Source organism: Sphaerodactylus townsendi, linkage group LG05, assembly GCF_021028975.2.
Source record: "Sphaerodactylus townsendi isolate TG3544 linkage group LG05, MPM_Stown_v2.3, whole genome shotgun sequence".
NCBI classification, from domain to species: domain Eukaryota; kingdom Metazoa; phylum Chordata; class Lepidosauria; order Squamata; family Sphaerodactylidae; genus Sphaerodactylus; species Sphaerodactylus townsendi.
Window position 1 is genome coordinate 57,988,344 of NC_059429.1, and position 12,243 is coordinate 58,000,586.

The 12,243-nt window shown below is 69.0% G+C and overlaps 2 protein-coding genes across 6 annotated transcripts in view; one reads left to right on the forward strand and one right to left on the reverse strand.

Moving 5' to 3' along the window:
- The window catches only part of LOC125433813 (methylcrotonoyl-CoA carboxylase beta chain, mitochondrial-like), a 73,339-nt gene that overhangs the window by 25,772 nt on the left and 35,324 nt on the right, over window positions 1-12,243 (reverse strand). For 2 of the 5 annotated variants that reach the window (XM_048498691.1, XM_048498687.1), the window contains exon 1: window positions 334-1,242. The exons of 2 other annotated variants lie outside the window; for them this stretch is intronic. The gene's annotated coding sequence lies outside the window, so the exon portion shown is untranslated. Of the gene's footprint in view, window positions 1-333; window positions 1,243-12,243 lie in introns of those variants that run through there. One more of the 5 variants, XM_048498688.1, reaches the window with a different exon arrangement.
- WLS (Wnt ligand secretion mediator) overlaps window positions 5,892-12,243 on the forward strand; it is a 109,926-nt gene continuing 103,574 nt past the window's right edge. The window contains 1 exon segment of the mRNA XM_048498684.1: window positions 5,892-6,191. Within this exon segment, the coding sequence (XP_048354641.1) occupies window positions 6,086-6,191 (106 nt within the window). The 5' untranslated portion in view covers window positions 5,892-6,085.

Consider the following 12,243-nt stretch of genomic DNA (forward strand, 5'->3'; position numbering starts at 1 on the left):
TATCTTTGAAAAGAAAAAATAAAACCACAAATTGTAGTATTAAATTTGTTAATTAAAAAAAACCTTTTCACATTTGCAATTTCATGCATCTAATGAAGTGGGCTCTAGTCTAGCTTATGCCACAACAATCCCATCAGTCTTTAATATACCACAAGACTCCTGGTTTTTGCTATTAAATGGTGATATAAAAACCAAGCATTAAGAAAATTTGGAAACCTTTACTTAGAAAGGTATACATGAATTAGATCAAAGCCTAACAAGGGCCACTACACTGGGATGCCAAGTCTAGGAAATTTGTGGAGATTTGGAGACAGTGCCTGGGAGCTCGCTTACCTGGCCTCCTATGCAGCTTGCCCTGTGAAGCTGCCACTTTGTTCAGGATATGTTTATTTCTGTAGACTGGAAGTCAGCTGTAATTCCAGGAGAACCCCAAGTTTCACATTTAGGCTGGTAGCTCAAGCAGACATGTAAATACGTGTACTCTTTAAGCTGCCAGAAAACGAAGAATTTAAAAGGGCTCCTAACCTACGTGAAATCATCTTGTACATAGTTTTAAAACTGGTGGTCATGGCCTGTAAATAATTCTCAGAATAAACTCTTGCAAGACGGCGCCTGATGGGGGTGCAAGAAAGCATCGCAAGACACGAAAGGGTCGACCTTCATGAAGTCCAGACGTGGCCGACCAGCCTCCCAACTGTTGCTCAAGCAGCATCTCCGAGGCGCCCAGGGTCTATTTCCCACAACAACCATGTCAGTTTCTTGCACAAAAAATATTTTGCCCGAGACGCGCAGCCATTTTGTGCTTCTACTTTTTCGCTTTTATCTCTTACTCGACCAACCTCATCCCTGGCGAGGCGCCGAAACAAAGTCTGGCAGAGTCCGGATCTTTTCTCGGGCGTTACGATCTCCCGCGTTTCCTTCCACGGTTTCTCCCCAGATCCAGTACATAGTGCGCATGCGCGAGGTTTTTCCCTGGTGGTGGCTGCCTTGGTCTAAAGGCACGTGCGCCTGAAGTTTGTCCCAGGAGAGCCCAAAGGTCAGCGGTAGTTTATGGAGGCTGGTGTTTATGTCTCTCGAAAATGTGGACGAGGCGCAAACTGCTCTTTTCCATTCGCTGGCTTTCAAAACCTCCCTTGGTTGCCTCCAGTGGTTTAGTTTCCATAATTTGATTTGGTTAAATAACCTCCCTCCCCCGTCAGGAGGGGAGAACGGCGCCCGGAGGCAAAACCTGCTCCGCGCCCCCCTTCGTCAGCGGCTGCTCCAGGGCATTGGGTGAAAGGAAGGAAGGGAAGCTCCAGCCCTGGCACAGCTGTTTTCCTTCCGGAAAGGAAGGGAAACGGCTGGAAAGGCTCTGGCCGCGGGAACGTCATTTGAGAGCACCCTTTGCCTTCCCTCAGAGCGGTCTGCCCACTAGGAGAGGAAGGGAAGCAGCTGGAAGGGCTCCGCCCATGGCGGTGCCCTTTACCTTCCTCGCTTCCTTTCCCTGCCACCGGGCTGCCTGCCCAAAAAGGAAGGGAAGCGGCTGGAGGGCAGGGGCGTAACGAGGAAGCCCTGGGCAAACTGTAGCCCTGGGCAAAACCTAAGTTGGATGCCCCCCCCCCGCCCCCGTGGGCGGCCACTCCACCACAACCAAAAAAATTTTTGCACCAGGACATTGGTGCCTGCAGGGGGTGCATTTTTAGACATATCAGCACCAAAATTTCAGCATATCATCGGGAGACTGTCCTTATGCTACTCCCCCAGTTTGGTGAGGTTTGGTTCAAGGAGTCCAAAGTTATGGACTCCCAAAGGGGGTGCCCCATCCCCCATTGTTTCCAATGGGAGCTAATAGGAGATGGGGGCTACAGTTTTGAGGGTCCATAACTTTGGCCCCCCTGAACCAAACTGCACCAAACTTGGGGGGGGTGCCATCATCTCCAGATGATACCCTGAAATTTTGGTGCCAATACATCCAAAAAATGCACCCCCTGCAGGAACATCCTAGAAATTTGCCCAAGAATCTTTTGTCTTGCATTGAGTTTTCTGCATTGCTGTCAATGGGGGTTGCAGGCTGGGGGGGGGGGCACATTTCTGAAGGCACAGTCTCAAAACTTTCAGGGGCCCCATCAGGAGATCGTCTCTATCGAGGTATTTCCCCTGTTTGGTGCAGTTTGGTTCTGGGGGGCCAAAGTTATGGACCCTCAAATCTGTAGCCCCCATCTCCTATTAGCTCCCATTGGAAACAATGGGGGATAGGGGCACCCCCTTTGGGACTCCATAACTTTGGACTCCCTGAACCAAACCTCACCAAACTTGGGAGGTAGCATAAGAATAGTCCCCTGATGATACGCTGAAATTTTGGTGCCGCTAGCCTAAAAACTGCGCCCCCTGCAGGCCAAAAATGGAAAACCACTAAAATACCCCAAAACGAACCCAGCATTTTGATGCCCCCCACAAGGTGATGCCCTGGGCAGCTGCCCACCTTGCCCAATGGGCATTACACCAGTGCTGGAGGGGCTCTGGCATTTGCAAACTCAGATAAAGGAGGATCAAGTTTGGTAGCCATAGATCGACTTCTCTTCCATAAATCTGTCCAAGCCTCTTTTAAAGCTGTCCAATCCAGGTTAGTGGCCATCACCACCTCCTGCAGCAGCATATTCCAAACACCAATCTTGCATTGTGTGAAGAAATGTTTCCTTTTATTAGTCCTAATTCTCCCCCCCCCCCAGCATTTTCAATGTATGTCCCCTAGTTTTATTGTGAGAAAGAGACAACAAAAATTCCTCTCTGTCAACATTTTCTACCCCATGTATAATTTTATAGACTTCAATCCTATCCCCCCTCAGAAATCTCCTCTCCAAACTAGAGTTCCAAAAGCTGTAGCCTCTCCTCATAGAGAAGGTGCTCCAGTCCCTCAATCATCCTCTGCCCTTCTCTGCACTTTTTCCATCTCTTTGATACCCTTTTTGAGATGTGGTGACCAGAACTGAACACAGTACTCCAAGTGCGGTGGCACCACTCAAGGAGGTAGGTAAAGGGGGGGGGGGGTGTTTCCCGATTCAAACCCCCTCATTACATGTTCGAAGTTCCACCCCTGTTTGTGGTTTTTTTGTATTTTTAAGTGTTTTTTCAGTTTATGGCCGGCAGGCAGTGGTGTACCTAGGCAAACTGGAGCCCTGGGCAAAACCTGAGTTTGATTGCCCCCCCCCCCCATGGGCGGCCACCCTCTCCCACCGTGACCAAACAATTATTTTTTCCACCAGGTTGTTAAAAGTCACCATCACATTATGGAACATGCCCCAACTCACAAATCTGAACACAGCAATGGGCCATGCCATACAGCAGAAATATTTTTCTGAAAACATTTTCAAATTCTTTCAAAATGTTTTATTACTGCTATGAAAACATTTTATGGTGTTGTATCCAGTCCCCCCCATTGGGGGAAACAGCATCCCTTTCAATGTTATTTAAACTGGGGACCCCAGATTCTCCCTTTAAGGTGGATTTAAAAGGAGAATCTGGGCTCCCTACTTTAAACAAGTGATGCTGGAATCCACCCCCAAACAGCATTATTTTCAATAGTATTTAAACTAGGGAGCCCAGATTTTCCTTTTAAATCCACCTTAAAGGGGTCCCCAGTTAAAACAACATTGAAAGTGATGCTGTTTTGGGGTGGATTATCTCCCACCCTGAAACAGCATCACTTTCAATGTTTAAACTGGGGACCTCAGATTCTCCCTTTAAATCCATGCCGAAGGGAGTGGATATAATAATAATAATAACAACAACAACAACAATAACAATAATAACCTTTATTACACATTGAGAGAAAGCAAGCAAGCATTGGCAGGAAGGGGGTGGATTTAAAAGGAAAATCTGGGGAAATTTAGGGGATGCCTGCTGTCAGGGGTGCAATTATTAAAATAGCAGCACCAAAAGTTCAAAGAATCTTCGTGAGCCCCTACTGATGATACCACCCAGGTTTGGTGAACTTTGGTTCAGGGGGTTCAAAGTTATGTACCCTTAAAAATGTAGCCCCCAAACCCTTTGGAAACAATGGGGGATGGGGCACTCCCTTTGGGAGTGGACTCCCTAAGCCAAACCTCACCAAACATGGGTGATATCATGAGAGTCTCCCGAAAAATCCCTGAAATTTTGGTGCTGCTAGCCTAAAAACTGCACCCCCTGCAGGCCAAAAATGGAAAAACACTGAAAATACAAAAAAAACGAACCTGCAGTTGTTGCGCCCCCCCACAAGGGGGCACCCTGGGCAACTGCCCACGTTGCCCAATGGGAGGAACGCCTCTGCCTACAGGGGGTACAGTTTTTAGGCTAGCTGCACCAAAATTTCAGGGATTTGTTGGGAGACTCTCCTGATGATACCACTCAGGTTTGGTGAGGTTTGGGTCAGGAGGTCCAAAGTTATGGGCTCCCAAAGGGGGTGCCCCTGTCCCCCATTGTTTCCAATGGGAGCTAATAGAAGATGGGGGCTACACCTTTGTGGGTCCATAACTTTGGACACCCTGAACCAAACTTCACCAAACCTGGGTGGTATCATCAGGAGACTTATCTCCCTCTCACCTCAATGAAACTGCAGTTATCTCACTCCCATGCACCAAATACACAGGCGTGTTGGATTATGGTGTCACTGCTTCAGCTGAGCCCAACCAAATGGAAATGCAATCACAAACCAAAATAACAGCAGCCTGTGTTAAGGGCAGTGGCATTCTTCTGCGTATGTATTATCTGTTCCCATGATTCCAGGATCAGTTTTCACCATGGGAGAAAGCTCTTACCAAGGGGAAAATCAGGTTTATACATTCACTGTTAGATAATTCCAGATGGATATCCATATGAAGTCCATAGCAGGAAAATACAACAGGAGTCCAGTGGCATTTTAAAGACCAACAACATTTATTTCAGCATAAACTTTCATGAGTCAGCAGCACTTAATAAAGTGAGTTCTAGAATGAATCGTGTTAGTCTTTATGTTGGTGTAACGGTGGAGAGCAGTGAACTCTAATTTGGAGAATCCAGTTCAATTTCTCAGTCTTCCACATGAAACCTTCTGGGTGACTTTGGGCCAATCACAGTTCCGCCAGAACTCTCTCAGGCCCCATCCGCACATGCAGAATAATGCACTTTCAATCCACTTTCACAATTGTTTGCAAGTGGATTTTGCTATTCCGCACAGTAAAATCCAGCTGCAAAGTGCATTGAAAGTGCATTATTCTGCATGTGTGGAAGGAGCCTCAGTCCACACAGGCAGGAGAGGGCAAACCACCTCTAAAAATTTCTTGCCTTGAAAATCCGATAGGATCACCATGAGTCATGACAGCACTTTACGCACACAATGTTTGTGAAAATAATTTGGGTGAAGCTCCTAATTTTGGAGACAGATGTTGGTGAGACTGTGTGCTGGTATAAGTATAAGTATAGTAATATAGCTAACATCCCCGCCCGCCCCCTGCTTTCTCTTGATTTAAAAATAAAAATCGATCTTGTGGTGATGATCTGAAGGGTAACAGACGTATTGCGGCAGGAGCTTTTGTGAGCCCCTTTTTCCAGTGTTTCGTGTGAGTAAGCTTCTCACTCAGCTAAGCAGAAGGTCTTCATCAGTCAGAATGGAAATAATCTTATTTAGAGACTGTAGTTGGAGAGGAAAAGAAGGCTGCTTTTCTCAGTAGCGTAATTTTAATTGGAACTTTGTTACTCAGACCTGCCTTTAATTCCCGGCGAACCCGTGAGTCGTGGGAACGCGAAAGGCTCTCCTCGGCGCTGGGAAAGGCGGGCTTGCTGGCTCGCCCTCCCCGCTTAATTAAAACAAGCAAGCGTCTCCCGCCTTCCCCCCGCGGCTGCGTGAGACTGACACCAATTGCTGCTGAATGGCTCCGGGAGGAGAGGGGGGCGGGCGGGCGTCATGTGATCCGCACTCCTGCGCCTGCAAAGCGGCCGCATGCAGCCGAGCGCCGGCCCCAATCACAGCTCCCAGCGGTAGAGGGGGAACCAGACCGGGGCTTGCCTGGGCAATCAGTGCTGCCGCCTCCTGCAAGTTTTGCAGCCGCCGTTGGGAGTGTAAGGGGGGGGGAAGAAAACCTTCTGGAAAATGGCTGGGGCAATAATCGAGAACATGAGCACGAGAAAGCTCTGCATTGTTGGGGGGATCTTGCTGGTTTTCCAAGTCATCGCCTTCCTGGTGGGAGGACTGATCGGTAAGTTCGGGCGCGGGGACGTGGACTTCTCCTCCTCGCTTCTCTTTCCCCCCTTGTTGTTTGGCTTTTTTCGATGATCTAATTAGTCCGATAATGGTGCGTAAGGAAGCCCCTCGCCGCGGGCCTCTTGGCGCCCACCGCACTCTAGTCAAAGCGGGGGCAGGAAAAACTTTTTTTGGCCTCGGTTCCTACTCGACTTCAAGAGGGCGACCGGGAGGCGAACCTCAAAGCATGGCGACGCGGGTTGCAAGAAAACTTTGGGCAGCAAAGTTGGTTGCTCTTCCTGACTTCAGCCCTTCCTCCCGTCTCTCTGCTTTCTCCTCAGTTGCGGGAGGAAACAAATCTCCTTCAACAATTTAAACAAGAAACCCTGGGGGGCTCGAGCCGCTGCAGCCCAGGGAGGCGTCGTTGTGTCTTGTGTCTCATTGCATTGCGCGTCCTAAGAGTGGCGAAGGGCTTGAGAGCTGGCTAGGAAGAAAGAAGGCGGGCTTTTCTTTCTTTCTTTCTTGGGGTGGGGGGGGGGGGGGGTGGGGGGGGGGGGGGGTGGGGGGGGGGGGGGGTGGGGGGGGGGGGGGGTGGGGGGGGGGGGGGGTGGGGGGGGGGGGGGGTGGGGGGGGGGGGGGGTGGGGGGGGGGGGGGGTGGGGGGGGGGGGGGGTGGGGGGGGGGGGGGGTGGGGGGGGGGGGGGGTGGGGGGGGGGGGGGGTGGGGGGGGGGGGGGGTGGGGGGGGGGGGGGGTGGGGGGGGGGGGGGGTGGGGGGGGGGGGGGGTGGGGGGGGGGGGGGGTGGGGGGGGGGGGGGGTGGGGGGGGGGGGGGGTGGGGGGGGGGGGGGGTGGGGGGGGGGGGGGGTGGGGGGGGGGGGGGGTGGGGGGGGGGGGGGGTGGGGGGGGGGGGGGGTGGGGGGGGGGGGGGGTGGGGGGGGGGGGGGGTGGGGGGGGGGGGGGGTGGGGGGGGGGGGGGGTGGGGGGGGGGGGGGGTGGGGGGGGGGGGGGGTGGGGGGGGGGGGGGGTGGGGGGGGGGGGGGGTGGGGGGGGGGGGGGGTGGGGGGGGGGGGGGGTGGGGGGGGGGGGGGGTGGGGGGGGGGGGGGGTGGGGGGGGGGGGGGGTGGGGGGGGGGGGGGGTGGGGGGGGGGGGGGGTGGGGGGGGGGGGGGGTGGGGGGGGGGGGGGGTGGGGGGGGGGGGGGGTGGGGGGGGGGGGGGGTGGGGGGGGGGGGGGGTGGGGGGGGGGGGGGGTGGGGGGGGGGGGGGGTGGGGGGGGGGGGGGGTGGGGGGGGGGGGGGGTGGGGGGGGGGGGGGGTGGGGGGGGGGGGGGGTGGGGGGGGGGGGGGGTGGGGGGGGGGGGGGGTGGGGGGGGGGGGGGGTGGGGGGGGGGGGGGGTGGGGGGGGGGGGGGGTGGGGGGGGGGGGGGGTGGGGGGGGGGGGGGGTGGGGGGGGGGGGGGGTGGGGGGGGGGGGGGGTGGGGGGGGGGGGGGGTGGGGGGGGGGGGGGGTGGGGGGGGGGGGGGGTGGGGGGGGGGGGGGGTGGGGGGGGGGGGGGGTGGGGGGGGGGGGGGGTGGGGGGGGGGGGGGGTGGGGGGGGGGGGGGGTGGGGGGGGGGGGGGGTGGGGGGGGGGGGGGGTGGGGGGGGGGGGGGGTGGGGGGGGGGGGGGGTGGGGGGGGGGGGGGGTGGGGGGGGGGGGGGGTGGGGGGGGGGGGGGGTGGGGGGGGGGGGGGGTGGGGGGGGGGGGGGGTGGGGGGGGGGGGGGGTGGGGGGGGGGGGGGGTGGGGGGGGGGGGGGGTGGGGGGGGGGGGGGGTGGGGGGGGGGGGGGGTGGGGGGGGGGGGGGGTGGGGGGGGGGGGGGGTGGGGGGGGGGGGGGGTGGGGGGGGGGGGGGGTGGGGGGGGGGGGGGGTGGGGGGGGGGGGGGGTGGGGGGGGGGGGGGGTGGGGGGGGGGGGGGGTGGGGGGGGGGGGGGGTGGGGGGGGGGGGGGGTGGGGGGGGGGGGGGGTGGGGGGGGGGGGGGGTGGGGGGGGGGGGGGGTGGGGGGGGGGGGGGGTGGGGGGGGGGGGGGGTGGGGGGGGGGGGGGGTGGGGGGGGGGGGGGGTGGGGGGGGGGGGGGGTGGGGGGGGGGGGGGGTGGGGGGGGGGGGGGGTGGGGGGGGGGGGGGGTGGGGGGGGGGGGGGGTGGGGGGGGGGGGGGGTGGGGGGGGGGGGGGGTGGGGGGGGGGGGGGGTGGGGGGGGGGGGGGGTGGGGGGGGGGGGGGGTGGGGGGGGGGGGGGGTGGGGGGGGGGGGGGGTGGGGGGGGGGGGGGGTGGGGGGGGGGGGGGGTGGGGGGGGGGGGGGGTGGGGGGGGGGGGGGGTGGGGGGGGGGGGGGGTGGGGGGGGGGGGGGGTGGGGGGGGGGGGGGGTGGGGGGGGGGGGGGGTGGGGGGGGGGGGGGGTGGGGGGGGGGGGGGGTGGGGGGGGGGGGGGGTGGGGGGGGGGGGGGGTGGGGGGGGGGGGGGGTGGGGGGGGGGGGGGGTGGGGGGGGGGGGGGGTGGGGGGGGGGGGGGGTGGGGGGGGGGGGGGGTGGGGGGGGGGGGGGGTGGGGGGGGGGGGGGGTGGGGGGGGGGGGGGGTGGGGGGGGGGGGGGGTGGGGGGGGGGGGGGGTGGGGGGGGGGGGGGGTGGGGGGGGGGGGGGGTGGGGGGGGGGGGGGGTGGGGGGGGGGGGGGGTGGGGGGGGGGGGGGGTGGGGGGGGGGGGGGGTGGGGGGGGGGGGGGGTGGGGGGGGGGGGGGGTGGGGGGGGGGGGGGGTGGGGGGGGGGGGGGGTGGGGGGGGGGGGGGGTGGGGGGGGGGGGGGGTGGGGGGGGGGGGGGGTGGGGGGGGGGGGGGGTGGGGGGGGGGGGGGGTGGGGGGGGGGGGGGGTGGGGGGGGGGGGGGGTGGGGGGGGGGGGGGGTGGGGGGGGGGGGGGGTGGGGGGGGGGGGGGGTGGGGGGGGGGGGGGGTGGGGGGGGGGGGGGGTGGGGGGGGGGGGGGGTGGGGGGGGGGGGGGGTGGGGGGGGGGGGGGGTGGGGGGGGGGGGGGGTGGGGGGGGGGGGGGGTGGGGGGGGGGGGGGGTGGGGGGGGGGGGGGGTGGGGGGGGGGGGGGGTGGGGGGGGGGGGGGGTGGGGGGGGGGGGGGGTGGGGGGGGGGGGGGGTGGGGGGGGGGGGGGGTGGGGGGGGGGGGGGGTGGGGGGGGGGGGGGGTGGGGGGGGGGGGGGGTGGGGGGGGGGGGGGGTGGGGGGGGGGGGGGGTGGGGGGGGGGGGGGGTGGGGGGGGGGGGGGGTGGGGGGGGGGGGGGGTGGGGGGGGGGGGGGGTGGGGGGGGGGGGGGGTGGGGGGGGGGGGGGGTGGGGGGGGGGGGGGGTGGGGGGGGGGGGGGGTGGGGGGGGGGGGGGGTGGGGGGGGGGGGGGGTGGGGGGGGGGGGGGGTGGGGGGGGGGGGGGGTGGGGGGGGGGGGGGGTGGGGGGGGGGGGGGGTGGGGGGGGGGGGGGGTGGGGGGGGGGGGGGGTGGGGGGGGGGGGGGGTGGGGGGGGGGGGGGGTGGGGGGGGGGGGGGGTGGGGGGGGGGGGGGGTGGGGGGGGGGGGGGGTGGGGGGGGGGGGGGGTGGGGGGGGGGGGGGGTGGGGGGGGGGGGGGGTGGGGGGGGGGGGGGGTGGGGGGGGGGGGGGGTGGGGGGGGGGGGGGGTGGGGGGGGGGGGGGGTGGGGGGGGGGGGGGGTGGGGGGGGGGGGGGGTGGGGGGGGGGGGGGGTGGGGGGGGGGGGGGGTGGGGGGGGGGGGGGGTGGGGGGGGGGGGGGGTGGGGGGGGGGGGGGGTGGGGGGGGGGGGGGGTGGGGGGGGGGGGGGGTGGGGGGGGGGGGGGGTGGGGGGGGGGGGGGGTGGGGGGGGGGGGGGGTGGGGGGGGGGGGGGGTGGGGGGGGGGGGGGGTGGGGGGGGGGGGGGGTGGGGGGGGGGGGGGGTGGGGGGGGGGGGGGGTGGGGGGGGGGGGGGGTGGGGGGGGGGGGGGGTGGGGGGGGGGGGGGGTGGGGGGGGGGGGGGGTGGGGGGGGGGGGGGGTGGGGGGGGGGGGGGGTGGGGGGGGGGGGGGGTGGGGGGGGGGGGGGGTGGGGGGGGGGGGGGGTGGGGGGGGGGGGGGGTGGGGGGGGGGGGGGGTGGGGGGGGGGGGGGGTGGGGGGGGGGGGGGGTGGGGGGGGGGGGGGGTGGGGGGGGGGGGGGGTGGGGGGGGGGGGGGGTGGGGGGGGGGGGGGGTGGGGGGGGGGGGGGGTGGGGGGGGGGGGGGGTGGGGGGGGGGGGGGGTGGGGGGGGGGGGGGGTGGGGGGGGGGGGGGGTGGGGGGGGGGGGGGGTGGGGGGGGGGGGGGGTGGGGGGGGGGGGGGGTGGGGGGGGGGGGGGGTGGGGGGGGGGGGGGGTGGGGGGGGGGGGGGGTGGGGGGGGGGGGGGGTGGGGGGGGGGGGGGGTGGGGGGGGGGGGGGGTGGGGGGGGGGGGGGGTGGGGGGGGGGGGGGGTGGGGGGGGGGGGGGGTGGGGGGGGGGGGGGGTGGGGGGGGGGGGGGGTGGGGGGGGGGGGGGGTGGGGGGGGGGGGGGGTGGGGGGGGGGGGGGGTGGGGGGGGGGGGGGGTGGGGGGGGGGGGGGGTGGGGGGGGGGGGGGGTGGGGGGGGGGGGGGGTGGGGGGGGGGGGGGGTGGGGGGGGGGGGGGGTGGGGGGGGGGGGGGGTGGGGGGGGGGGGGGGTGGGGGGGGGGGGGGGTGGGGGGGGGGGGGGGTGGGGGGGGGGGGGGGTGGGGGGGGGGGGGGGTGGGGGGGGGGGGGGGTGGGGGGGGGGGGGGGTGGGGGGGGGGGGGGGTGGGGGGGGGGGGGGGTGGGGGGGGGGGGGGGTGGGGGGGGGGGGGGGTGGGGGGGGGGGGGGGTGGGGGGGGGGGGGGGTGGGGGGGGGGGGGGGTGGGGGGGGGGGGGGGTGGGGGGGGGGGGGGGTGGGGGGGGGGGGGGGTGGGGGGGGGGGGGGGTGGGGGGGGGGGGGGGTGGGGGGGGGGGGGGGTGGGGGGGGGGGGGGGTGGGGGGGGGGGGGGGTGGGGGGGGGGGGGGGTGGGGGGGGGGGGGGGTGGGGGGGGGGGGGGGTGGGGGGGGGGGGGGGTGGGGGGGGGGGGGGGTGGGGGGGGGGGGGGGTGGGGGGGGGGGGGGGTGGGGGGGGGGGGGGGTGGGGGGGGGGGGGGGTGGGGGGGGGGGGGGGTGGGGGGGGGGGGGGGTGGGGGGGGGGGGGGGTGGGGGGGGGGGGGGGTGGGGGGGGGGGGGGGTGGGGGGGGGGGGGGGTGGGGGGGGGGGGGGGTGGGGGGGGGGGGGGGTGGGGGGGGGGGGGGGTGGGGGGGGGGGGGGGTGGGGGGGGGGGGGGGTGGGGGGGGGGGGGGGTGGGGGGGGGGGGGGGTGGGGGGGGGGGGGGGTGGGGGGGGGGGGGGGTGGGGGGGGGGGGGGGTGGGGGGGGGGGGGGGTGGGGGGGGGGGGGGGTGGGGGGGGGGGGGGGTGGGGGGGGGGGGGGGTGGGGGGGGGGGGGGGTGGGGGGGGGGGGGGGTGGGGGGGGGGGGGGGTGGGGGGGGGGGGGGGTGGGGGGGGGGGGGGGTGGGGGGGGGGGGGGGTGGGGGGGGGGGGGGGTGGGGGGGGGGGGGGGTGGGGGGGGGGGGGGGTGGGGGGGGGGGGGGGTGGGGGGGGGGGGGGGTGGGGGGGGGGGGGGGTGGGGGGGGGGGGGGGTGGGGGGGGGGGGGGGTGGGGGGGGGGGGGGGTGGGGGGGGGGGGGGGTGGGGGGGGGGGGGGGTGGGGGGGGGGGGGGGTGGGGGGGGGGGGGGGTGGGGGGGGGGGGGGGTGGGGGGGGGGGGGGGTGGGGGGGGGGGGGGGTGGGGGGGGGGGGGGGTGGGGGGGGGGGGGGGTGGGGGGGGGGGGGGGTGGGGGGGGGGGGGGGTGGGGGGGGGGGGGGGTGGGGGGGGGGGGGGGTGGGGGGGGGGGGGGGTGGGGGGGGGGGGGGGTGGGGGGGGGGGGGGGTGGGGGGGGGGGGGGGTGGGGGGGGGGGGGGGTGGG